General features: G+C 49.0%; 2 protein-coding genes across 2 annotated transcripts in view; both read right to left on the bottom strand.

Annotated features, from left to right (window-relative positions):
* Positions 1 to 2,458: 2,458 nt before the first annotated feature.
* On the bottom strand, positions 2,459 to 2,880 carry LOC132494006 (centromere protein W-like). The gene has a single exon (XM_060104989.1). It carries the CDS (start codon positions 2,799 to 2,801, stop codon positions 2,535 to 2,537), a length of 267 nt encoding a protein of 88 aa, XP_059960972.1. The 5' UTR covers positions 2,802 to 2,880; the 3' UTR covers positions 2,459 to 2,534.
* A 523-nt stretch (positions 2,881 to 3,403) lies between these two features.
* Positions 3,404 to 27,213, bottom strand: part of DNHD1 (dynein heavy chain domain 1) — a 55,626-nt gene continuing 31,816 nt past the window's right edge. The window contains 23 exon segments of the mRNA XM_060105206.1: positions 3,404 to 3,754; positions 3,935 to 4,722; positions 4,934 to 5,030; positions 5,032 to 5,084; positions 5,246 to 5,337; positions 6,139 to 6,340; positions 6,426 to 6,548; positions 6,743 to 6,929; positions 7,129 to 8,091; positions 8,223 to 8,401; positions 8,581 to 8,733; positions 8,977 to 9,258; positions 12,000 to 12,471; positions 12,685 to 13,116; positions 13,242 to 13,424; positions 13,673 to 13,822; positions 17,308 to 17,410; positions 17,486 to 17,690; positions 17,889 to 18,097; positions 18,292 to 19,891; positions 26,128 to 26,416; positions 26,647 to 26,839; positions 27,010 to 27,187. Of these exon segments, the coding sequence (XP_059961189.1) occupies positions 3,404 to 3,754; positions 3,935 to 4,722; positions 4,934 to 5,030; positions 5,032 to 5,084; positions 5,246 to 5,337; positions 6,139 to 6,340; positions 6,426 to 6,548; positions 6,743 to 6,929; positions 7,129 to 8,091; positions 8,223 to 8,401; positions 8,581 to 8,733; positions 8,977 to 9,258; positions 12,000 to 12,471; positions 12,685 to 13,116; positions 13,242 to 13,424; positions 13,673 to 13,822; positions 17,308 to 17,410; positions 17,486 to 17,690; positions 17,889 to 18,097; positions 18,292 to 19,891; positions 26,128 to 26,416; positions 26,647 to 26,839; positions 27,010 to 27,187 (7,484 nt within the window).

Genomic DNA, 27,213 nt, shown 5'->3' with positions numbered 1-27,213 from the left:
TGGCATTTTGATGTGAGAAGGAAGGGGTCCCTGGCCTAATACTGGTTCTTGGGTGTGCACAAGCTGGAATTCTCTGGGTATGGTTGGCCCAGTTCCACCCCTGGGCATCCTGCCAGAATTTGCTTCTAAAGTTGATGAATTCGTGGTCTTGTCTTTTTCAGCTGTCAGGGCCTTTTGCCCCTCCCTGCCAATTTGGCCTCCTCTCAACAACTCTGTTTGGTGCTGCAGACCCCAGTGATTCTCTGCCTCATATTCCCTCGAGCCTAACAGGTCTCTATTCAGTTTCCACACCATGTAGGGATCAAGGGACACTTCTTCCTTTCCATGTCACTCTGCCTTCTTTATCCTCTTGGGGCCACAGTAGGTCCATGCTGCAGAGCAGTTCCCTTCTAAAGTCCCAGTTAGGGAAAAGGGCAAAAGCCTCTGCCTCAGTAGCTCAGTTTACTGCTGAAGTCACAGATCAGGTTGATTTTGTCATATTCCTCCCTCCCTTGATTCCACTCCTTCATCCATCCCCCCCGACTCCTGCCACCCCATCTGTCCAGACAGGATGGGACATGTTTCTCCCCTTTGTCATGTGTCTTACTTCCTCCTTCCTTTCATTGAGACTTTACTTCCCTAATGAGATTTTTTTTTTTGGCCGCACCTAGCAGCGTGCAGAATCTTAGTTCGCTGACCAGGGATCAAACCCAGGCCCTGGCAGTGAAAGCACTGAGTCCTATCCACTGGACTGCCAGGGAATTCTCCCTAATGAGATTCTAATTTATCTGCTAGACAATTTCAACAGTGAAATTGTCAAATCTGGAACATTTTTACATGCATTCATTGTATTTGAGCTGTGCTGTCACTTGGTACTTATTTTATAATTTCTGATTGCCTAAGTTTAATAATTTGCTGGGCATAATTCAAGAATGAATTTCAGTCAATTATGCATCAATAAAGCTGAAATTTAAAAAATAAAAGAAATGCTAGGTTACAAAAAAGAATAAATTTTGGTCTAGAGAAGGATGTGGATTTGTAGAAACTATTCTGTGCTAACCAATTTCAGATGGTTTTACTCGTATATCACTATTGTTCCCTGTTCCCACTGGGGAACATAGTACTGATGGTAAATATGGACAGAGGGTTCATTTATCCAGAAGAACTTCTTTAATACTCTGCTAATCTCCTCTCCTGAAGGAGTAGGCATGCCCCTGGTTGAGTGTGGAAAGGAAAAGGGAAGAGTTTCTGAGGAAGGAGAAAGCTTTTGCCTCTTTGCTTAGCCTTTCGTTAAAGGAAATCAGTTGCACCGCAGTCACCAGCAAGTGGGATGACTATGAAGAGGTTGTGCACTGATGCTCAGTATACACCTCTGTTTGCGTTTCCTTCCACCATGTAGCTTGTACCGAAATCATACAGCAAGGGGAGTAAGTTGTACCTAGTAAGTTTTGGTGCTTGGGGGCAAGGAGAGGAGCTGTTGTTGGCTTTTAGCTGGTGTTGTCTGCTATACTCTAACCCAGTTTTTGTCAGAGAGATTTGCCCTGGGGTAGCAAGCAATCATGCAACTAATAATAAATGAACGTATCATAGCAGAACTCCTGATTCCCTACCTCCAACCTGTCTCTCAAATTTCTCATCTCAGTTAGTGACACCATGATCCACCCAGTTGCTCAGTCATCCTACGGGTAGATTTGCCCATTTCCCTCACTCTTCACATTCAATCCATCAGCAAGTTCTGCTGGCTTTGCCTCCAGAATACTTCCTAAATCCATTAATTCTCCATCTCCACTGTTAACGACCTTAGTCCAAACTCCATCATCTCTCACTTGAATTACTTCAATAGCCTCCAAACAAATCTTCCTCCTTGTTACTCTGGATTTCCTTCCATCCATCCACCCACCATAGAACAGCCAGAGTGATCTTTGAAAAAGCTCATTTCCCAACTAATACTCTCTAATAGATTCCTTCTTTTAAAAAATACAAGCTCATTATCATGAAAAGACTCTACTCTGATCTGCCCCTTTCTATACCTTTCCATCCTTTTGGCTTACTCTGACCCTCACTCACAGTGCTCCAGCTATATGTTCTGTTCCTTGAACACCCCAAGGTTGTTCCTGCCTCAGCACCTTTGCACCTACTGAGGGCTCTACCTGAAACCCTCCTAGATCTTCAAATAGCTCTCTTTCAAATATTCAGCAAGCCTTCCCTGACCACCCAAACTAGATTAACTGCTCCCCTCTAGTCACTCTCTAACACATCAGCCTGCTTTGTTTTTTTTAATAGCACTTAAAAGTCATCAAATTGGCCTTTTATTGTCTGTCTCCCGGCATTAGAACAACCTCATCAGTGCCTGGAAGAGCACCTCGTTCAGAGGAGTGCTCATAACTAGTCGTTGAATGAACATGTGACCTTGTGTCTTATTTTGCTTTTTTTTTTTTTTCAGCTAGCCAGTATTTTAATACACAATATTAACTGCTATATAAAAAGTGCTTTCACGATCTGTTACCACCTAAAATAATACATCATATAATTTTCAAAAATGTGTTCTTTGACTTCTAACCTCTGCTCTTCTTTAGAATTACCTTTGCTGCAGCCAGTACATGCTCCTTTTTAATGACTCCACACTTATTCTCACAAGCATTTGTCCGAGCCTCTTCTGCTAATCGATGAACAAAGAGTAAACAGTTCAGATGCACCAGTAGGTCGCAATTTGTCTCCAGACGGAGGTGAGGCTTCCGTTGCTTGAGGACGCACTTTAGAAAACCGCGGGGAGCCTTCCGCTTTATCAGCTTCCTCTGCGAGACTGTGGTCGAGAGCGCCATCCTCTCCCTCCGGCTCGGGCACCAGCTGCCTAAGCTTCCTAGGCCCTCCCTGCGACGCACTGCAGCTCACGTTCTTGGGGACACCGAGAACCCCGACTCCTACTCTTCTCTTATTTTGCTTGTGTGTGTGTGTGTGTGTGTGTGTGTGTGTGTGACTCAGGATCCATTTTGGGGGAGGGGATGACTAGTAGGGCAGGATTGGGGTATTCCCAATAATACTGCTAAGTGCCTGAAGAAATTATCTTGAGTTCTAATGATCTCCCTTTAAAAATATCGCTTGTGGGTTTAGCACAAGAGCTGAGAGCGCAGTTGAGAGCTGGGTAGGGATTCCAAGTCCTGTGTGTTAGTCATCCTGAGATCTGCCTAGCCCCTTGGATACTAACCCCAGGCCCATCTCCCCCACAGTGTACCCACACTCCCCTCTCCCCATCGCCAGGCACACACCCTCTTCTACCTTCACTGTGAACAGACCACCTCTTTCAGTTGTGTACACTGTGCCTTCCCCTCAGTGTGTCACATTATCAGTGGGCACACACCTGCATTCCTTATTAAGTCTCAGAAATCTTTCATCAAAGCACTCCAACTTTATTTTGGCTGAGGGCTCAGGGCAGCGGTGGGCTGCACACATGGACTCTCCGTTGGGCACAGGTGGCGGGGCTGAGCTTCGTGGGCAGGGGCAGGTGCATCAGGATCTTCCTGCTGTGCAGCCTAGTGGTGCCGAGGGGCCCTTCCAAGTACACAGGACAGGAATACACGGCCAGGCCGGCTGGGGGTGGCACGTCATTGGTCCCCGGGGCCTGGGCGCTGACTCTGACCGGAGGCAGAGGGCTGGGCTGACTGGAAGAACTGTCCTGCAAGGCCCCTGCGAGCGGGTCCCACTCGGCGTTCCGGAGCTGTAGCCCAATCAGCAGCAGCCCCGCCTCTGGAACCCTGGGGTTTGGGCCGTTCACCACCTGGGGGCGCCAGAAACTGGTCAGGCAAGGCTAAGAAGCTGAGGGGTCGTGGTGGAGCGGGATCAGAGAAGCAGATGGGGCTGGAGGGAGTAAAAACAAGAGGCAAGGTGGGGTAACTAAGAGGTGTAATCAGGGACTTCAAGGGGCGGAATTGGAAACGAAGGGGCAGCACGAGGATACCTGGAGGTGCAGAGGGCTGTTTAGCTCCTGACGTTTTTGGGGGAGCTGACTGGAGCTAGAGCCTTGGCAACCAGGGAAATTCGTCAGGTCAACCCCAGCAAAGGCAGCCTCCCAACGCAGTGACAGCAGCAGGCGGCGCGGGTGGCAAAAGGCTGACAGGTGAAAGATGCGCTCTGGTACTTGGGTTCCCACACCCAGGTAGCGAACCAACAGCTGCCCACGGCGCGACAGCTGTCGCAGCCAGTGCCAGGGCGGCTGAGGCCCGGCAGGCGCGTGGGGTCGCCAAGGCGAGGGTAGGCGGCCAGTCCAGAGAGCGTGAGCCACCGCGGCACAGCGCCGGGAGGCACACGGGGGCGCGCCCTTCAGCTGCTGCAACAGGCAATCAAGGTCCCGTTGCAGCGCGCCCACCAGCTGGCTCAGTTCCAGCACCTCCGTCTTGAGGAAGCCCTCCAGAGGCCGCGACGCACTCAGCCCCAGCTCCCCCCAGCCCGCGCCAGACTCAGCTTGGCGAGTGGTCTCGGTCAGCAGAGCCTGCAATGACTCCAGCCTCCGCTTGGCTTGCACCAGGCGTTGCCGCAGACGCCTTTCGGCGCGCCGGGAGCCTCCGCGGGCCGCCGGAACCCAAGTGGGCGAACACCGCTGCAGCGCGCTCAGGACAGCACGACTCTGGCGTCGCAGCAGCCAGGTCTGGGAGCCAGCACTCAGTCCGCAGATCCGGGGTTCAGGTGGTGTAGGCAGTAGGTGCATCTGGGCCTTGCACTCTTCCATAGCATCCGGCTCCCCTAGTTCTTGGGGGTGGAGGTGAGTGAGGGGTGAGAGATAAGACTGTCTCTTCCCACCCCAGACCCAAGGGAGTAGGCCTTTCTCTGCCACTTTAAACCATCATCATCCCATAACTGAATATTGCCCCCTTCTACACCTTTATTGGTACCTCTGTTACATTCATTCCCTTGAGCAAGGTGTTCCCCACCTCAACGCAGATACCTGACTGGAGCTTACCCAGGCTGGGCATCAGAGTGGCCAGCAGATACTGGGGTGTGTGTGGTTCGGCCCGGTTCCTGCTGCTGGAGCTCAGGCAGGCTTGCGTGAAGCTTAGTCAGGACCTCCCTGTCCTTCTCGTCTCCCACAGGACCCCCATAGAAAACTGAAGCTGAGGATGAGGTCAGAGCCCCTCAGTTCCAGCCCCTCCAGTTTCCACCACCTCCCAAACCAAAGTTGTAGGTTATGTCCCCATCTCAGTGCTCCCCTCCCTACCCCTTTCTGGGCTCTCCTGGGGGCTGGTGACTGCATGGGGGACAGGAGTCGTCTCACCAGGCAGCTCCTGCATGGCAGCACTGGGATTGCTCAGGCTGGCCCACAGCTGGTCTTGGATCTGCAGGACCTGGGTCAGTGTCACTTGACTCCTGGGGGTGGAGAGCAGGAAGTAGGGTTTCAAAACCATCTATATGCTGAGGACTTTCACATCTTTCTCTCCAGCCCAAACCTCTCTCCTGAGCTACAGACCCACGAGGGCTCACTAGTCATCGCCACTTGGCACCACAAATACGACTTCCTTTCAACTGAAATCATCATTTCCTCCCACACCACCCACCCAGTTGTCCAAGGCAGAAATCTGAGAGCCATCCTTGACTCTTCCCTCTTCCTCACCCCATATTTACTCTCTCCCCACTGTGACTACCCTAGTCCCTACCACCCATACCATGATCTCGTTCCTCAAGACTGCCAGAGCCTCCCAAGACTATTATGCTTGCCTCCAGCCCTGCCCCATCTGGTCCATTCTCCACGCTGCAGCCAGCGTGATCTTTCCAACAGACAGATGGGATCATGTGTCTTCTACTTAAAACCCTTCAGTGGCTTCCCACTGTCCTCAGAATCCAATCAGGTCCCTTGTGATGGTCTTAAAGGCCCTTTACCACAAGCCTCACCTCTCCCCACGCAACCCCCAGCATGTCCACCTCAGCCACACTGAAGTCCTCTCTCCGGCTAAGCTTAGTTCCTTCTGCTCAGAAAGGCCTCATCTCCACCTGATCTGCCTCTGCTGTCAGGACTCAGTTCAAAGTGAGATCCCTAAGTCCTTGGAGAAGCCTTCCTTGACTTCCCCCTGCCCTCACATTTTGGAGCTCCCCAGAGATGAATCCCAGCATGTGAAAAATATTCAGTGTTTGCTGAGTGACTGACAGAGTAGGATGGGTGGGGTCCCTCACCAGCACCCCCTGTGAGCCTGCAGCTTCATTCCATAGAGCTGCCGGTGTAGCAGGAGGCCATGTAGGAGGAGCAGAGGCAGCACCCTGGTTGGGGGTTGCACACAGAGTCCTTGCTGGACTAGCTGCACACTGTCGACCAAGACATGGGACAGCTCCAGGGACTGGTCCCAGAAAATAGGCTTGGAGTGCTGAGTCAGCACGGCTGGGGAGGAAGGAAAGTGCCGAGTCAGCACAATACAGTTACCTCCCCGCTCCAATCTGAGAGCCTATGGGGGGAAGCTCCTCACCTGGTAAGGAAGCAATAGCCTCTGCAGACACAATAAGCCAAAGACGGAAATCTCTGTGGACAGTGGCCACATTCTCTCTTGCTTGTTGATCAGAAAGCAGTTCTAACTCCAGGTCGGAGACCACTAGGGGTCAGACATGGGGCTGAGATCAATCGCTGGGTAAAGGATCAGACATAAGCCTAGAGATCAGACTTGAGGCTAGGGGGTTAGGAGTCAGATACAAAGGTGATTAGGGGATCAGCCATGAGATCTGAGTTCAAGCTCAGGCCCAAGTGTAGGATAGGGTCCTAGAAGCCATCTCTAGGCAGTAAACCCACCCTTGGCTCTGGCCAACAGCCCCAGCAAGGGCTGTAGCAGCTCTTTTGGCCAGTGAGGCATCAGATGACAGTTCTCCAGCACCAGCCAGTGCCCGCTGTGCATAGCCTTGCGGAGAATGCTGACCACAGCCGAGACCGGGTCCCAGGCTTCAGAGCCCAGAGCTATCACCTTCAGATGCTTCTGCCCCTGAGGACCAACAGCAAAATGGCAGAGTAACTCAAAGGGATCCTAGGGTGACCCAAGGGACCCAGAGTAATGCCACAGATGACCTGAAAAGTCCCTGAGTAATCCAGAAAGATCCATGAGAATGCTGGGAGGGGAGACCCACACCCCATCCCAGCCCTAAGAGCCCAGTGGCTCTGTGGCCAAGAGGCTAGGCTCAAACCTGCTCATGTTTGGCAGCCAGTTTCTGGATGACGGTCAGGGGGTGCACAGTGGCGATGGGGTGACCAGGTGGTGGCAACAAAATCAGCGTGGGCTGAGTAGCCTGACTATGTTCAAAGGGTATGGTGGGAGCACGCAGGTTTTCATCCAGGGGCCGGCCCAGGAGGCTGGTGGTGAAGGTTGCCAGGGTACTGGCCAGGCACTCAGGTCGCAGCACACGCCACAGGATCAGCTTCTGGAGGAGGCTGAATGGGTCAGTCCCAGGCCCCGGTGCAGGACCCAGCACTGTGGAGGACAGTGACAAGTAAGCCTGCCAAACATTGGAGTGGCCTGCCAGGGATGCACACAGCCCAGCATATGGGGGCAATACCTCTAACATCTCACATTCGTGCCAGGCTCTCAGCCCTAGCCAGGCTGGTCGAGCCACACCTGGGACTGGTTTTCTGTAGCCTGTGCTGGGAGAGGCTGCCAGTCCAGGCCAGAGGGCCAGCCTCTCCAGCTCTGGTGCCTTCCTTGCCACTTGCAGCAGAGCCAGAGCACCCAAGGCACCCACCAAGGGTACTTGGGTCAGGCCCAGTGTAGCAACAGTGCTGCCCAGTAGCTGGCGGGTCAGCTGTCTTTTTAACTGCAGCAGACGGCAGGGTAGTTCTTCCTGCTGATGAATCTCACCTTTCATGCTGTTCAGAGCCCGCTTGGTGGCTGCCAGACAATTCTCTGGACTCATACAGAAAAGCGGTAGCAGGTTCTGCAGTGAGCTAAGAGCCTTTATAATGGCCATTCCATGCCAGACCACATGCCGATAGGGTGCCCACAATGCCACCTCCTGCATCCTCAGCTCTTCTAACTCCTCGAAATGGGCATGCAGCTGACACAGCTCTGCCTGGGCCCTCACCATGTCTCGCAGGATCTTGGCTGGTTTCTGATGCCTTGGGTTCTGGAGCAGCAGCATCGCCAGCAGCTGCTCCTGCAAACAGTCACTTGTTGCGTGGATCCGGCCCTTTCCCACGTAGCTCCCAATCAGCAGCACTCATCTCCACCCCCATTCCTGGGCCCCTGCAAAGCTCATCCCAACCCACAGACTGGACCCCCAGGTACCTCAGCAGCCTCCACAGCTTCCCAGGCGTCAAGGAATCTGATCCTCAGGTCCTGCCAGTGGCTCTCAAGCTCAGGACGCTCTGTGCACAAGATTTCACGCAGCATCTGTTCTTCTAGGATTTCCATGTTCATGCCCAGGTCCAGCACATTCAGCCCTTTCAGCAATTCACAGCCTAGCACTTGGAATCACATGGGAGACGCTTAACCTCTTCCCCGTGGCAGAGCCAGCCAGGGGTGAGAGGCACAGGGAGTGTGGCTCCCTGCTACGGTCCTGAGCCCGCTCTGGGCCAGACTGAGTGAAGCTCAGGCCCTGGTGTTCCCACAAAGCTGTGCTGGCAACTTACCCACTGGGCCTCACCTTTTTCCAAAGAACTGAGGGGAAGGGTAGTGCTCAGATAGAGACAGAAGCCAGGCTGCAACTGGGGTGGGCACAGCTGTTCCCGCTGCAGTAGCCATTGCAGTTCTGGGCACTCTAGGCCCAGCTCCATGTTGGTCAGTAGCACCGGCAGGCCTGCAAGGGGGAGGCAAGGACACCCTACCCACCATGGCAGCACCTGGGTACCCCCATTCACAAAACTGGGCTCTGACTTGCTCCCCTCTGGCTGATAGGAAGGCTCCCTCAGGGCTCTTCCACAGAGTGAGTGCCCAGGTTAGAGGTGGGAGCTGAGGTCAGACTGGGGTGTTGGCGTCCTGTGGGGCCACAGAGTAGGGGGAGGACACAGGAGACACGTGGATGGAGGGGACGAGTTCTCACCACCGGCAGCTGCCTCCCGGAGCCGAGGCCCCAGCTCTGGGTCAGCACCTGAGAGGACTCGGGGTTCGGGAGGGGGCGGGGACTGAGTCACAGTCCCCGCCCCCTCCTCCTGTTCTTTCTCCTCTTGCTCCTGCGGCGCTTTCTCTTCCTTGTTCTTCTCTGTGATTCCCCTTTCTTCTGCCTTCTGTTCTTTTGTCTTGTAACACTCATCGCTCTCATCATCTTCATCTTCCGTGTCCTCCTCTTTAGACTCTTTTCCTTGATTTTTCTTGAAGCCCTTCCCTGTGGCAGAAAGATGGAGAGGAGCTCTTCTCAGGGAGGGACTCAGGCTCCTGGGGAGCCCCGTTCACCCAAGGGCTCCAGCTCATGAAGGAAGTTCTGTGAGAAGACACCTTAGGAAAGTCACTTAAGCTCTCTATGACACAATTTTGTCATCTGCAAAATGGGGTTGATACTAGTGAGTACCTCACAGGGTTACTGTGAAGATGACATGGAACAATGCATAGAAAGCACTCTGCTGGTACCTACCAAGCACTCAGTAAAGGGTAGCTCTCATTATTGCTACTCTAAAATTCCAGGGAGGGGTTCTAGTCACCCCTGAAATCAGCTCCACTTCTGCTTTTCTGTAGGTTGGTTAGAAGAGTCAGTGCATTTCCCTTTTTGCCTAAGCAAATTCTGTCACTAACAACTACAAGAGTCATCACTAGCAGAGAGGTCATTGCCTGGAAGTAACAACTGGTAGGAGAAAGGCCATAGACTGCGGCATTAGCCACGCTGTGGACAGTGCTGTGCACCAGGTGGCTAGCTGACCAGCAGCCGTCTGCAGCCCCCTTCTCCTTTGCCTCCTCTACTGCAGGATCTGGAAAAGATAAATACTTATTTTTTTAATTGTCAAGAATTTTAAGGATTTTTTAAAAATATTAAGTGTTCAAGAAGTGGGCAAGTGGAGGTTGCCAGGTCCACAATTTGGTGTGTTCGCTTCCTATTCCTTAACAAGTTACCACAAACTTAGCTAAAAACAACACCCCATTTATTATCTCTCACTTCAGTAGCCTAGAAGCCTGATCAGGCACTCTGCTCAGAGTTACACTGGGCTAAAATCAAGGCTAAAATCAGGCTTCCCTGGTGGCGCAGTGGTTAAGAATCCACCTGCCAGTGCAGGGGACACGGGTTCGAGCCCTGGTCTGGGAGGATCCCACATGCTGCGGAGCAACTAAGCCCGTGCGCCACAAGTACTGAGCCTGCGTTCTAGAGCCCACAAACCACAACTACTGAAGCCGGCGCGCCTGGAGCCTGTGCTCCGCAACAAGAGAAGCCACCGCAACGAGAAGCCCGCGCACTACAACAAAGCGTAGCCCCCCACTCGCCGCAGCTAGAGAAAGCCCGCATGCAGCAACAAAGACCCAACTCAGCCAAAAATAAATAAATTAATTTTTTTTTAAAAAGGCTAAAATCACTGGGGCTGCAGTGCTCATCTGGGACTTGCGTGCTCTTCCAGGCTTACTATTTTGGAGTTTTTTGTTTGTTTTTGTTGTTTTACTGAAGTATAGCTTATTTACAATATTGTGATAGTTTCAGGTGTACAGCAAAGTGATTCAGATATAGATAGAGATATATATACACATATATATGTATATATATATTTATTCATTCTTTTTCAGATTCTTTTCCATTATAGGTTATTATGAGATATTGACTATAGTTCCCTGTGCTATACTGTAGGTCCTTGTTGTTTATCTATTTTATATATAGTGGTGTGTATCTGTTAATCCCAAACTCCTAATTTATCCTCCCCGCTCCTTCCCCTTTGGTAACCATAACTTTGTTTTCTATGTCTGTATGTCTATTTCTGTTCTGTAAATAAGTGCGTTTGTATGTTTTTTGGGTTTTTGTTTTTTTTTTTGCGGTACGCAGGCCTCTCACTGTTGTGGCCTCTCCCGTTGCGGAGCACAGGCTCCGGACGTGCAGGCTCAGCGGCCATGGCTCACGGGCCCAGCCGCTCCGCGGCATGCGGGATCCTCCCGGACCGGGGCACGAACCCGTGTCCCCTGCATCGGCAGGCGGACTCTCAACCACTGCGCCACCAGAGAAGCCCATGACTAATGTTTTTGAGAACTTATGTATTAGGCACTGTGTGAACTCTTTTTTCATAAATAATCTTACTTAATACTCACAACAATTTATGAGATGGGTATAATTAAGACCCTCATTTTATTGGCAAATAAACTTGGGCTTAGAGAGGTTAAATACCTTGCCTGGGTCATACAGCTAGCAAAGGACAGTTATTTGACCCAGATAGTCTGCTTATAGAGCCCCTGTTACGGACAAATTTATTATCCACCTTCTATTCTAGATGTCTATTGTTCTTACCAGTACAACCCTCAACCCCTTCTCCTGGGACATAAACACTCTCCCTTCCCCTAGGAAATGCTTCCTCTGATGCTCTACCCAGATGGGTCCCTGATCCAAGCAGGACCAATAGAAATATTTCCCCAGAATTCCTGAACATGGGATAAATTTGGGTAGTAAAGCTCTGAGTTGTAGTTCAAGTTTCTAATAGTGCTGAGCAGATCAGGATGTGAAAGATCATGGTCAGCCACGTAGATTCGGAATCATTGCAGTATGGGCCCAAAAATGTAAATGTGACCTAATTTATTAATATCATGTTGGCTGGGGACTTCCAGTGGGTAAGACTCCGTGCTCCCAATGCAGGGGGCCCGGGTTCGATCCCTGGTCAGGGGACTAGACCCCGCATGCGTGCCGCAGCTAACAGTCTGCATGCTGCAACTAAAAGATCCTGCGTGCCGCAACTGAAGATCCTGCGTGCCGCAACCAAGACCTGGCAGAGCCAAAATAAATAAATAAATATTTTAAAAAATATATCATGTTGGCTGATGAAATCTGGGATACCCTGGCCATAAAAATTTAGTGTCTTCATTATGAAAGGGAAGAGCACATGTGGCTGAGAGTGCTGGGCAGCTCAGACACCCAACATGCACTGCGTTTACTATCCCTGGCTTTACCTCTGCCTTTGGTGGGACCTGTGGCTAAGCATCCAGTCTCTTCTAGAGGCAGTGGATTCAGCCAGATGAGGGCCTGGTTGCTGGGGTCAAGCAGCAGGGGCCAACGGCAACTGAAGTAGTGAGTGGGACTTCGCAGAAGCAGGCCTGCCAGGCGGGCTGACTTTGCCTGGGGCTTCAGGTCTCGGTCCCACTGTAACTGTTCCGATTCAGAGCTCAGCAAGGCCAGAAGGCTGAAGGGAGAGCGTGTGGAGAGCAGGGGTTTCTTTGGTGGCGTGATGACAGATTTCTGCATCTGCTTCAGTGCCTGTGCCACGTCATCTGGGCCCAGCGGCTCCTCGCAGCCCCTACAGAGAGCCAGCCACTTGTCGAGTAGCTCCTGGCGCCGCGTTGGTGGGAAGGGACCCAGGTAGCTGATGGCAGCTGAACACAAGACAGCATCTCCGTACACGGTCGTGCAGTGCCCCTGCAACTTCTGATGTGGAAGGGAAGACCAGAGGGTGTGTAGGCCAGCGGGGAGGGTGGAGGCAGAGGGTCTGGCAGAGAGGGAGCAAGGCAGGGTGTGGAGGACAGCGTGGCAAGGAGGGCAGAGTGGGACAGAAGGCAGTGAGGGCGCGGGGAGGAGCAAAGGAGTGGGGCCGTGGTGCAGAAATGAACTTCAGGGCGCAGCCTAGGAGGGGCTGGTTACCTGGAGCTCTGTAGTCCAGGAATGCGTGGGCGTGAGCAGTGCAGCCTTGATGGGCCACTTGTGATGATGGCCACACCGGGCCTGGCCGAGTTTCTCTGCCACGTGCTTGTGGGAAGCCTGGGCATCTTCCAGCTTCTTGGACAGGGCCAAACTGTACGCTAGGATCTCCTGGGCCTGGAACTGGTACTGGCCCAGGCGGGCCTGCTCCCGAGCCAGTGTCGCCTCCGCCTGCCGCAACAGCAGGCCCGTGGGCAGTCCTCGGCGCTGTGCCAGCCCGTAGCACAGAACGGCCCGGAGCCAGGCTGCCAGCCGTGCTGCAGGTGCGCTCACTGCCCGCAAGACTGCATCGCTCATGCCTGGAGCCTTCAGAGCTAGGTTTAACTTTATCATCTCTGAGTCTGTCATCTTCTCCTTGGGGAAGAACACCAGCTCCTGGGAGAGTGTGTGTTAAGGAGGGTGGGGGAAGACATAGGGGCTCTGAACCTTGCCCCACAGCCTTGCCAAGTCTCCCTTCCATGCCTCCACTGTCCTCCTCCATTGCGCCCCACATTCCCTACCTGATAAAAGTCCTCAGTGCATAACAGCTGCTTGGCACTGGCCCAGCCTGTTTCGCGGTGGAAGAGGTCACGCAGAGCATCGGTCACCTACACCACAGATTCTGGTGGCGCTCGATAGCTCCGTATCTCCTCAAAGTCAGCCACCTGCAGCTGGCTCAGGGGCCCCAGGAATGCCTTGCCCATCTGAATGAGGAGAGATGGGCTCTTGAAGTGAGCTCCCAGAATGTCCCCTTTCTTCAATGTATTTCCAGGAGGGCTCATCTTCTCCTAGGGTCCCCTAAGGGACCATACCCCAAGCCATCTTATTACCTTTACCCCCTCCCCAGGAGACTTCATGACAAGTAAACCCATCCTCTCCTCTGGGCATCCTATGAGGGGTTGTCCTCTTCCGAGAGAGGGGAAGTGCAGGGCAGGCAGCGGGAAGAGCCCACCTGCTCCAGGAAAGCCTCATGCTGAGCCCGCAGGGCATCCCGCTGCTTGGTCAGGTTCTCAATGAGGTTCTCCTGCTGCCGACACCCTGCCAGCTGCCGCTTGTGCAGAAGTCTGTTTTGGTCTAGCTGCTGATGCAGTCTGCCGAGGCTCTGTGAACAGAGTTCAGGCTCTGTAGCTCTAGATCCCGGGCCAGGTGGGAATACCCCAAGGGAAGACCCCATGGGCTTGGACTCAGGCACACTCCTCACTCGATAGTCAGGGTGACCAAGTTGAACTCCAAATAGGCCACAGATACATGCTGAGCTCTGAAAGTATCATTTTCTTATCTGTGAGTTATACATCTAGTAATGCAGCCCCAAGTGGGTGGGTGCTTCTCCTGACCTACCATACAGGCCCAGGAAATCTGAATCCAAAGCCTACACACTTAACCACTGGGCTACACTCTTCATCTTACTTGACCCATTAGTGGCATTTGCCACAGAAGACAGCTCCTCCCTCTTGAACATTCTCCTCCCTTGACTTTCATGAGCCCATGTTCTTCTTTGGCTTTCTCCAACTTCTGTGGCTGCTCTATCTCAGTCTCTTCCTGTGCCATCCCTTAAATATTTCTCAGAAATATTTTCAGGGCCCCCTTCTCTTCTCAGCCTACACTTCTGGGCATCCTCCTTAATCTCATGTCTCTGATTACCACTTATACCTTAACAACTTCCAAATCTTTATATCTAGCCAGATTCTTTCCCAAGACCCACACCCCCGTATCCATCTGCTTAGTGGGGATCTCCTCTTTGGTGTCTCACAGGCCCCTCAGACTCCACGTGTCCAGAAGTGAACGTATTAGCTATGCCTCGTCAGATCTCTTGCAATCTTACTCATCTCTTCATGTGTTCTTTTCTCAGAGAACTGTGGCAAAATACATCGAAGTTTCCCAAGGAAGAAACCTAATTGTTACCCTGACTCCATCTCTTCTAGTCCCCCAAACCCAACCCATCTTCAAGGCCTTTTGGTTCCACCTCCTAAACGTCTCTTGTATCTACTCCCATCCCCAACGCCATCATTCACGCCCATGCTCTCTCACTCCTGACCTTCTGCACTGGCTTCCTAACTCCTACTCCCATCCTCTAACTGGCTTTTCAGGCTGCAGCCTAATTGGTTTTCTCGAAGCCAAATATCATATCATCATGTCCCTTAACACTTGCCACTTTTTTCATTTGGTTTACAATGCCTCCATGACCAGGGGGCCTCTACTCATCTTTCCAACCTCATTTCCTTTTCCACTCCCAGCACTCTGCTCTCCAGCCATTCCTGACTTTCAGCTCCTCCAACGTGGCACACATCCTCTTGCCTCTGGGCCTTTGCACCTGATGTTACTTCAGCCTGTGACACTCTTCCCAAACCCTTTTAGACGTAATCTTACCTAACCTTCAGGTATCAACCTTGATACTTCATTCGTTTACATATTTAAGGAACGCTTTTGAACACCTGCCATGTTCTACACGTGCCTCTGTGCTACATACTGTGTGGCACTGTGCTTTCTCTAGAAAGTCTTTCTTGATACTTCAGAGCACCCTGGACTTGCTCTGTCATAACACACTGTTTTGTAATCGCCTGCATGAGCCTATAGCTTCCAGTAAACTAGGCACCATGAAGGCAAGAGCAGTGTCTTATCTTTCTTATTAGGAGACAATCTAATACATGATAACATTTATTGGGCTCTTGCTATGTGCCAGCACTTTGAAGTGCTTTACATGTAAGATCTCATTTAATTCTCATCCTAACCTCTCTGGATCTGAGTTTTCTCATCTGTAAAATGGAAGAAAGGATGGCCTCCTTAGAAAAGTTGAGGTGAAAATTCTGTCTATCTATCTAGATGTAAGCATAGATGTAGACATGGACAAAAATATTAATGAGTGCTCGGACAAAAAATATGGAGTTCAATTAATTTTCTTGAGTACAGTAATAAATAAATGAACCAATTGAATATGAGAGGGAAAAGAGATGGAGGGGTCCAGAATGACCCCTGGGATTTAGCTTAAATGACTAAGTGGATGGTGGTGCCATTTCCTGAGGTAGACAACATTGAAAGAAGTACACACCATTATGGCTGTTGAGTGAATGCCCCTGAGACTATGAAAATCTCATATCCAGATTTTGGGGTTCTTGTGTTGTGTTCTGATGTAACTGACCCAGGGATCAAAGAAAAATAACACCCTTAAGCCATATCAACAATTCCTGGTATTATCCATTTTGGGAAAACGTAAGGCCCAAGACAAGAAACTGGAATTTGGAAAACATGGGAAAGAGGACTCCTGTCCATCTATGAACTTCTCAATTTTTTTGCATCTCAACTGAGCCTTCATGTTTAATCTAAGCTAGTGATCCTCTGTGGCTGATGGTAGGCGGGCACCAGTACTATGAGGACTGCACAGAACACATGTGGAGTAGATACATGTACTTAGACACAATGTAAGCCCCTGGAGTTGTGCAACACTGGATGACAGCCCTGAGGGCACCCATCAGAAGAGGTGGGTTAGGCATTGGGAGCTGGAAGCCCTGAAAGCCCAGTAGAAAGTAACTCAGGTTATCTGCTCATAAATTGATCACTAGTTTACTTCACTGTAGTTATCCCTGAACCTTCATCAAAAAGTCTTGTGTAGCAGGAAGGAAAAAGAAAATGCAATTTCAGAATTTCTCTTATTGAAAACAAAACAAAAGAAAAAAGTCTATTTTAGGAAAACACTATTAACTAAGAGTGTTTGACTATAGAAAGTGTGATGACCCCATTGCTACCAGTTTTAGCTAGATATGAGCGGTTTGTTTATTCAAAGAAGAAAGTTGCTCTGTATAAGAAAGCAACAGGATTTAGGGTTTGGACTAGAAAGAAAAATCTCTTATTACATGAGCACTGTATTTGGGGAGCTCTAAAGGAAAAGTGGGGTGGCTGAATAGCATTGCGGAACAGTATTGTGGAGATGGGAGGAGGAGAGAAAAGTCTGTCACTAGCAAATGCCCTGTAGAGGAAGGTGACAGAGAAAAATTCAGGACACTGAGGTCTAGTATGCCATTTAATCTATTTCTGGTTCTGTTCTAGAATGTAAATGGCCCCCACAGCCATCTCCCATCCGCTGTACATAACAGTGTATATTTTTATATATACGGTGTATATATTTGGGTATTTGGTGCTTTTGTGGAAGGAAGCCATGCAGGGACAAAGCAGCATGGGAAGAGAGGACAGCTACAGGAGGTGTCCCAACTAGCAGTGATAGGAAATCCAGGAGAAGAGGATTACAATGAGAGGGGACCATGAGGATGTAATCCTGCCCCATCCCCAGTGGGAATCTCTGGAGAGCTTGGGGAGCATACTGAAATCCACACAGTCAAGGTACTAGGGACAACAAGAAGCAGACACTTGGGTTTCACGTGTTTAGAGGAACCAGCCCGATCTCAGCTGCGCCATGGGGAACTTTGAGCCTGAGCTCTAAAGGAGGAGGTGGCAGGAATTAGAGAGATCCCCTGGGGAAAGGGAGACTCTCAGGAGACAAGAGCTAAGGTTCAGTCTGTATGGTTCCTCCAAAGTACCCATTTGGGCTCCTGCTTTGACCCTACTGTGCATGCCTCAAAATCCTCTCACCTTTACCTTGCGGGAGTCTTTCAGCTGCTGCTTCAAGCTGACGACCAGGTTGGCGTGGGCACTATGCTGCTCAATCAGCATCCTCAGATTTCCCAGGGCATCCTGGATCCTGAAGACACAGTGTGCCAGTGAGTGGACCTGAGGGAGCAAAAGGAGGTACGGGGGAGGGAATGGGGCCACTCACCGCTGGGCCTTGTTCTTAATCTGCAGGGTCATCTGTTGCTGCAGCAGCACAAAGTTGTCCAGGAAGTCCAGGAAGGTCTTGGGGGTGATGAGAGGCAATTCCGGGCACAGGTGCTCGTGGTAGCTGGCAGCCGAAAGGTGGATGAGAGCCATGGATTTGGCCACACTGGGAATTGAGGCCTGACGGTCTGGGCACTTCAAGAATTCTGTAACAGGCATAGCTTTAGCCTGGACTTGTGAGTTCGTAGGGGAAGAAATGACAGAGACCCTCTCCTGGCTCAGGAAGGAGGGCAGACAAGGTGAAGGGGGCTCAACTAGGTTCTAGAGAGAGAGACTGACCTAAGTAATAATCCTCTTTAGAACCTGGTCAAGATGAGTGGCAAGGACAGGTAAAAAGGGCTCACCATCATCAAGGGGTGGGCTCTGAGCACCCTCCAGATGGTGCTGGGCCACACCGACCAGGGAATCTTGGTCCCAGGGTTCATAGCAGTCGGTGCTGGCGATGGCCAGTTGAAGGAGCCTCAGGAAAAGGGTGGAAGGCAGCTGGTTGTGGGCCTGGTCATCTCCGATCAGGATGAACATGTGCAGGTGGCCGCACACCTGCTGGTAGAACCTGTGGGGCAGGAGCTCAGATACCGTCCTCCCCTTTATCCCTGTTTGCCCATCTAGGCCCCCATCCCAACCTGACGCCTCAGCCCTGCTCTTCTGTGCCCTCACAGCAGCCCTTAGGTTTTGTGGGGGATTTTGGCCTTTGGCCAGGGTGGGGCAAGAGCAGAGCAGCCCCTAGCTTGGGGTTCTTGGCCTCACCTCTGCAACAGCATTTCCTTCTCGACGTTCTGCTTGACACTAAGGTTGTCCCTGGGGAGATGTTCTTCAATGTTGTCCAGATCTGCCTCTGTGTACTGGTCAGGGAACCTGCCTGAGGTTGCCAGGGCCAGCAGGCGATGAAGGGTAGTGAGATCCACACCCTTGGGCACCAGCAGGGCCACTGGCTGGCCTAACATGCCAGCATGCCAGCTGGCATCCCGTAGACACTGGAGAATGGCCTCCTCTGATCCACATGGCAGATGGAAGAGGCGGGCCTGACAAACGCTAGCAGCCAGAGTGACGGCAGTACGGCGCCCAGTCCCCTGAGCCCCCGAGAGCAGGAGGCCATGCTGCCTGGGCCTGGCTAGCACCCGGACCAGGCGGGCCACATGCTGGGCCATCGAGCGGCACTGGGCCAGGTGGGGGCTCAGCTTCAGCTGAGCAGCTGATGTGGCCAGCTGCTCCTCCAGGCTCACCCACTGCCGTTCCAGGTACAAGTTGGAGCTCTCCGAGTTGGACCGTAGTGTCAGTTCCTGACTGAAGACCAGGTCTGAGGGCTTTTCCTGGGGACAGAGCAGTAGCACTGGGAGCAACAGGGGGGATATCACGTCTACCTGGGTTGTCTTCTGCCACCAGTTCTTGGCTCTATTATTCAGCTGGAGTTTGTAGCTGGAGGTCCTTGTGCCTTCCTCCTGGCTTATCTTCTGACTTAAGCTCCCTGTGGCCACCCTCTTTACTGGTGCTCTGGACGGTGCTGAATCATTGGACAGTGAGCCTGTGCAGACCTGAAGGCCGTACGGGTCCTCGTCCTCCTCGGTCTCACTGCCGCTGTTGCTCAAGTCCTCCCACTGGGCCAGCTCCCCTTCGGATTCCACTTCAGGCACCTGCTCTTCCTCCTCATCCTCCTCATAGCCCTTGCCCAAGCTCGGGGGCGCTGGCCCACAGCAGAAAACATTCTGAGCTACCTCTAGGAGCAGGTTGGCACAGAAGGAGCGTTCCCCGGGGCTGTCCAGCCGGTCACAAAAGGTTCTCTGTGCCTCATGCAACCAAAGACGCACTATGTTGCGCGTGGCCATCATGACTGCCAGGTGGGTGCCACGTAGGCCGGACACCCGGCGCAGGTGCTCCTGGTGGTTGGGACAATCCACAAAACCCTGGGAGCCCACCCTGATGGGCAGCAGCTGCAAGCTTCCCAGCAGCTGGCTCACAGAGTGCAGGGAGAAGCGGTAGTTTGGGCGGAGGGGTGAGGGCACAAAGCAGTTGCCCACCGCCTCCCAGGCCTCCACCGAGGCCTGGACCAGGGCTCTTGCTAGAACACTCTCCCGCTCCACAGAGGGGAAGCTTTCGAGCCAGGCCTGGATGCCGGGCACGTGCCTGCTCAGCAGCGTGGCCAGGGTCACGCTGCCCAGGGCCAGCACAGTGAAGAGCCGAGAGAGGCGTGGGCACAGTGGGAGCTCGCAGAAGCCTGGCACTGTGGCAGTGGCGAGGAAGTTGACTATAGGCTGCAGCGTCTGCACTTCCAAGGTGCTGTGGGCATACACGGTGCCATCTATGGCCTGGCGCAGAGTCTCCAACACTGGCTGACAGCTCTTCTCTGGGTCTGTGGGCCGTGAAGAATAACAGAGAGAACAGGCCTAAGTCCGCATGACAGCGTCACCCCACTCCTCCTCTCCCTGCCTCACTGGGTCTGCTCCTGGCACACACGGGGTTCTAAGGAATTTTATGCATCTGGTGTGTTGGGACTTGGTCTTGTCTGAGTAAGTTCTTCTCTCTCCCTCGCACTCTCCTTAAGAGTGAGTGATTTTTTCCCCTCTTCTGCCCCAAATCCTACCTCTAAGACCAATTACATATTCCTTAACTGAAGGTTAACGAGTAGGAAGGTTTGGAAACTGAGACTGGTGGAAACATGATCTGACCACAATAGAGGGAAAAGTGCAATCATCACAGTCAAACATAGTGAAGTTATATCTCATGCACACTTTTATAAAGTCAACTTTATTAAGAAATTATTTATATAAAATAAAACGTACATATTTTAAATAGTTCAGTGAGTTTTGACAAATGTGTATGCCTGTGTAACCACCACCCCAGTGATACTTAGGACACTTTCATTGCCCCAGAAAGTTCCCTCATGCCCCGTCACGGTCAATCCCCTTTCACACTGTCCCAGGAATTTCTATCTGATCTGATTTCTATCACTATGGATTAGCTTTGCCTGTTCTAGAACTTCATATAAGGGAATCATACAGTATGTAGTTTACCATGTCTGGCTTCTTTCACTCAGCATGATTTTGAGATTCATCCGTGTTTGGCTTGTATCAGTAGTTTGTTCTATTTCATTGCTGAGTGATATTCCATTATGAAAATGTCACAATTTGTAGATCCACTGACACGTTGATGGACTTTTACGTTGTTTCCAGGTTTTGACTATTCAGAATAATGCTGCTATGAACATTCATGTATAAATTTATTTGAGAACATACATGTGCTTTCATTTCACTTGGGTAAATACCTATGAGCAGAACAGCTGGGTCATATAGTAAGCATACATTTAATTTGTAAGAACTGTCACACTTTTTTTTTTCATAGTGGTTGTATCATTTTACACTCCTACCAGCAAAGTGTGAGGGTTTCACTTTCTCCACATTTCACAATTATTATCAGTTTTTCTAATTATAATCTTTCTAGGTGTGAAGTACTGTCCCACAGTGGTTTTAATTTGCAGTTCACTGATGCCTAATATCAAGTGCCTTTTCATGCGCTATTGGCCACTCATATATTTTTCTTTTGTGAAGTGTCTATTCAAGTCTTTTCTCCATTTTTTTAATGAAATTTTTCTTACTGAGTTATAAGAGCTTTTTATGTATTCTAGGTATAAGTCCTTTGTCAGATATATGTATCATGAATTTTTTCTATGGCTTATTTTTTCATTTTCTTAACAGTATCTTGAAGGACATAGGTTTTTAATTTTGGTAAAATACGATTTTTGTATCTTAAGAAATCACTGCTTCTAACCAAGTTCACACAGATTTTTCTCCAATTTTTTTTTTTTTTTTTTTTTGCGGTACGCGGGCCTCTCACTGTTGTGGCCTCTCCCATTGCAGAGCACAGGCTCCGGACGTGCAGGCTCAGCGGCCATGGCTCACGGGCCCAGCTGCTCCGTGGCATGTGGGACCCTCCCGGACCGGGGCACGAACCCGTGTCCCCTGCATTGGCAGGCAGACTCTCAGCTACTGCGCCACCAGGGAAGCCCCTCCAATAATTTTTAAGTTTTATAGTTTTAGCTTTTACATTTAGGTCTATAATCCATTTATAATTGATTTTTGTGGATGTTGTGAGGTAGGATTCAAGGTTCATTTTTTTTCCCCACACACAGACATACAGTTGTTTCTGCCCCATTCACTGAAAAGACTATCCTTTCCCCCATTGAATTATCTTGGCACACTTGTTGAAAACCAAATGATTGTATATCTGTTCCTTTAAGCTGTATCCATGTCCTTATACCAATATTACACTCTCTTGATTACTCTAACTGTATATAGCAAGTCTTGAAATCACTAGTGTAAGCCCTCCAACTTTGTTCTTCTTTTTCAAAGTTGTTTTGGCCCTTCTAGGTCTTTAGCATTTCCATATAAGTCTCAGAATGAGTCTGTCAATTCCTAAAAAAAAAAAAAAAAAAAAAAAAGCCTGCCCAGATTTAGACTGGGATTACAGTTAATCTATAGATCAATTTGGGGAGAATGAGCACCTTAACAATGTTGACTCTTCTGATCTATGAACATGGTATAACTCTTCATTTACTTAAATCTCCTTTATCTCAGCAATATGTAGCAATTTTCAGTGTATATCTTTCACTAAGTTTATTCCTAAATACTTTAAGCTTTTAGATGATATTTTAAATGATATTTAAAATATTTTATTTCCAATTGTTTGTAATTAGGATATAGAAATAATAATGATTCAACAGATTGACTTTGTATGCTGTGACCCTGTTAAATTCACTTATTTATTCTAATAGTTTTGTAGTGTTTTTTTTTTTGATAGATTCCTTAGGACTCTCCATGTAGTAAATCATGTTATATGCTAGTAGAGACAGTATTACTTTGTCTTTTCCAATTTTAAAGGCTTTTATTTCTTTTTCTTATTGCACTGATGTGGGTCTCTGGTGCACTATTGAATAGAAGCAGTGAGAGTGGACATTCTTGCTTGTGACTGATCTTATGAAGAAAGTGTTCAATATTTCACAATTAAGTATGTATTAGCTGTAGATTTTAATAGATGCCCTTCATCAAATTGAGAAAGTTCCCTTCTTTTCCCAGTTTGCTGGGAGTTACCATAAATAGTGTTGATCTTTTTTTTTTTTTTTTGGCCGCACCGCAACATGCAGGATCTTAGTTTCCCAACCAGGGATCAAACCCATGCCTCCTGCAATGGAAGCATGGAGTCCTAACCACTGGACCACCAGGGAATTCCCAATAGTGTTGAATTTTATCAAATGCATTTTCTTTATCTATTGAGGTGATGTTACACTTTTTCTCCTTTATTCCGTTAATGTCACGAATTACATTGATTGATTTTTGAATGTTGAGTCAACTTTGCATTCTTGGGATATACCCTACTTGATCATAATGTGTTGTTCTTTTTATATGTTGCTGAATTTTACTTAATATCTCATTGAGGATTTTTTAAAATAAATTTATTTATTTAATTTATTTATTTTTGTCTGCATTGGGTCTTCATTGCTGCACGTGGGCTTTCTCTAGTTGCGGCAAGTGGGGGCTACTCTTTGTTGCAGTGTACGGGCTTCTCATTGTGGTGGCTTTTCTTGTTGAGGATTCCAGGCTCTAGGCGCACGGGCTTCAGTAGTTGTGGCACGCAGGCTCAGTAGTTGTGGCCTGCAGGCTCTAGAGCGCAAGCTGAGTAGTTGTGGTGCACAGGCTTAGTTGCTCCACGGCATGTGGGATCTTCCCTGACTAGGGCTCAAATCCATGTACCCTGCATTAGCAGGTGTATTCTTAATGACAGCACTACCAGGGAAGTCCCTGAGGATTTATTTTTGCATTAATATTTATGAAATATCATGGTCTATAATTTATTTTCTTGAAATATCTTTTCAGAACTTGGTATTAGGGTTATGGTGGCCTTATAAAATGAGTTGAAAAGCATTTATTCAATTTACTGAAAAAGTGTGTGTAAGTTTCCATTTTTTTCTTAAATATTGGATACAATTTAACTGTGTAACCTTCTGAGACTGGGGATGTTTATTATTATGAATTCAAATTTTTAATAGACGTATAGGGCTATTCATTTTCTATTCTTTTTCCTCTCGAGTCAGACTTTGATAAGTTGTGTTTATCAAGGCATCTGTCCATTTCATGTAAATTGCTAAATTTATTAGTATAAAGTTTTTCTCAATATTCCCTTGTTATCCTTTTTAACATCTTTAAAATAAAACCTCTTTCATTCCTGATGTTGATAATTTATATTTTCTCATTTTATTTCTTGATTTGTGTTACTTGGGGATTCATTTTATTTATCTTTTTCAAATTTTGGCTTTACTGATATTTTCTACTCTTTGTGCTCTATTCCGTTTCATTGATCTTTATTATTTATCTCCTTCTAATTACTTTGGGCTTAACTTGCTCTTCTTTTTCTAGGTTCTTAAGCTGAAAATACAGATCACTGATTCCAAATTTTTCTTCTTTTCTAATATAGGCATTTAAAGCTATAAACTCTCTGAGCACTGCTTTAGATACATCCTGCAAATTTTGATGTGTTGTGTTTTCATTATTTTTCAGTTCACAATATTTTCTGATTTCCCTTGGAGTTTCTTCTTTGATGCATGAGTTATTTAGAAGTGTGTTGTTTAATTTCAAAGAATTGGGGATTTTCTAGGTATCTTATTATTACTGGGTTTTATTGTTACAGTCAGAGAAAATATTCTGTAAATTTTAATCCTTTGAAATTTATTGAGACTTATTTTATGCGTATGGTCTGTCTTGGTGGATGTTCCATGTGCACTTGAAAAGAAAGTGCATTTTGCAGCTAGTGGGTATAATGTTCTCTAAATGTCAATATGGTTGATAGTGTTATTCAGATCTATATCCTTATTTTCTCTATCCTTGTTCTATAAATTATTAAGAGAGGAGTGTTAAATCTCCTACTATGATTTTGAAGCATTACTTTTTTTTTTTTTTTTTTTTTTTTTCGGTACGCGGGCCTCTCACTGTTGTGGCCTCTCCCGTTGCGGAGCACAGGCTCCGGATGCGCAGGCTCAGCGGCCATGGCTCACGGGCCCAGCCGCTCCGCGGCATATGGGATCCTCCCAGACCGGGGCACGAACCCGTATCCCCTGCATCGGCAGGCGGACTCTCAACCACTGCGCCACCAGGGAGGCCCCTGAAGCATTACTTTTTTAAAAATATTTATTTATTTATTTTTGGCTGTGTTGGGTCTTTGTTGCTGCACGTGGGCTTTCTCTAGTTGTGGCGAGAGGGGGCTGCTCTTCGTTGCAGTGAATGGGCTTCTCATTGTGGTGGCTTCTCTTGTTGTGGAGCACGGGCTTTAGGCAGCACGGGCTTCAGTAGTTGTGGCTTGCGGGCTCTGGAGTGCAGGCTCAGTAGTTATGGTGCATGGGCTTAGTTGCTCCACGGCATGTGAGATCTTCCCAGACCAGGGATTGACCCCGTGTCCTCTGCATTGGCAGGCGGATTCTTAACCACTGAGCCACCAGGGAAGGCCCCTTACTATGATTTTGGACTTGTTATTTCTCCCTCATTTCTATCCGTTTTTTTTCTTCACATATTTTGAAGCTCTGTTTTAGGTGCATACACATTTTTGACTTTTATGTCTTTCTGATTAATTGGATCTTTTGATTATGAGATCTCCAGTTCTCTATAATACACTTTGTCTTGAAGGACTTTTGTATTATTATAGCCACACAACTTTCTTATGCATACTATTTGTATGGTAAATATTTTGCCTTTAAAAACATCTATCTGTGTTTTTAATTTAAAGTATATCTTTTAGATAGCATATAGCTACTTCTTACTTTTTCATCTAGTCTAACAAGGCTGTCCTTTTATTTAGAGTGTTAGTCCATTTACATTTAATGTAGTTACTGATATGGTTGGTTTAAAGTCCACCACCATATTGAGGCTCTTTAAAAAGCTAAAAATAGAGCTACCACACGATCCAGCAATCCCACTCATGGGCATATACCTGGAGAAAACCATAATTTGAAAAGACACAGAGGATAAAAATCTAGAGAAGAAAGACTCATCACAAGAAACTTTGAAGAGCATTTGCCAGAGTTCCCGGTAATGACTGCCTGAACCAGGGAAGATAGAATGGAAATAGGTGGAGAGGTTTGAGAGATACTTAGGAGGCACAATTAAGACACATGGTGACTGGATATTGGTGAGGGAGGGGAAGATGTCAACAAGATTTCTGGCTACAGTGACTGGATGGATGGTGGTACCAGGTCCTGAGAGGGCACATGAGAGCAGGGTTTTGGGGGAGGATGATGTGTTCAGAGTTGGATCTGTGGTGTCAATGGGACAACAAGGTAGAGATATATAGCAGACTATTAGATAAACAGATCTGGTGCTTAGAAGAGGATGTTGGAGATGGAGATTTAGCAGTCAGAGCACAGAGATGGTGGATGAGGCCATGCAAAGGACAGGATTATTCAGGGAGCGTACGTAGACTGAGAAGATACTAAGAATGGAACACTGAAGTTTGGTCTGTAGGTGTATGTTTGAGAGTCGAATATTGCTAGGGCTTTTCCAGTCTCAAGAGACGACAGTGACTCCTTCCCTCCTCCCCGCTCCTCACCAGAAGCAGCCAGGTGCAGATCTTCCAGCAGGAAGAGGAGAAAGCCTTTGGAATCCACGTGCCGCCCAGGCCACAGGCTGGCTTGTGATTGGTCCTGGACCCCCAGGCTCAGCAGGAGGCGAAGGTGGGTGGGATTGACGGCAGGGTGGATGGGGCTGGATGTGTAAGGGTGCTGCTGCTCCACTAGCACCTCCACAAAGGCTGACTTCCCCGAGGCTTCCTCTCCAGCCAGCAGCACCGGGTGTCCCTCTGACAGAAGCAGGTCCACCACGTACAAGAGCCGTTCGGTCTACAGGACAGGAGCAGGGCTTACTGTGGCAGCTCCAGGTTAGCACAGTAATCTAGCCGAAAGTAAAGGTCTAGGAATCTTGTATTAAAGCTGTATTTGCAGAACACTGCATGCATTCTGGAGACTGTGAAAACATTTCAAGGAACGGGAGCAGGTAGGCCTAGGACATGGACCGCCCCAGGATATCTGTTTGAGCCCCAACCCCAGCTACTGCCCCACTGTCCTCACACCTGAGGAGAAGGGTTGAAGGTGCCCTGAGTTCCCTTGATGTGGCTGCCCAGGTATTGGCCAGTGAAGGGGGCCAGCGTCCCATCTTCAGGGCATACATGTAGATCAAACACCAAGGCTGAGGCTGGTAGCTCAGGGTAGTTGGAGAGGCAACTAATAGAATCCCTCAGGAAGGTATCAAAGAGGGGCCAGAGCCTGCTCAGATGGACATACAGGCAAAAGTGTCAGACAGTTACAACAGTTCCATTTGTGATACACTCACACACTCCACTCTCCCCCAACAATGTCACCTGGGTTTTGACTCCCATGGGCCACTCATTCCATCTCAGCCCTCTGCATCCCCCATCCCCCATCCCTATAGATACCTGGAGGGAAGGTGGGCTCCAAAGCCCCAGATCAAAGCAAAAAGAAAGCTGCTGACAGCCAGCAAGTGCTCCCTGCGCTTACTAGGCACAGCGTCACTGTCAACCTGGTACCGGTGCAGAGAGCTGCCTTTCGAGGACTTGAAGCTTCAGGCCACAGGATCACTATAGCTGAGGTCCTCTGCAAAGGTCACCATGGCCAGAATC

The sequence above is a fragment of the Mesoplodon densirostris genome, chromosome 7 (genome assembly GCF_025265405.1).
Source record: "Mesoplodon densirostris isolate mMesDen1 chromosome 7, mMesDen1 primary haplotype, whole genome shotgun sequence".
NCBI classification, from domain to species: domain Eukaryota; kingdom Metazoa; phylum Chordata; class Mammalia; order Artiodactyla; family Ziphiidae; genus Mesoplodon; species Mesoplodon densirostris.
Note: the sequence above shows the minus strand (reverse complement) of the source record. Positions and strands in the feature narration are given on the sequence as shown.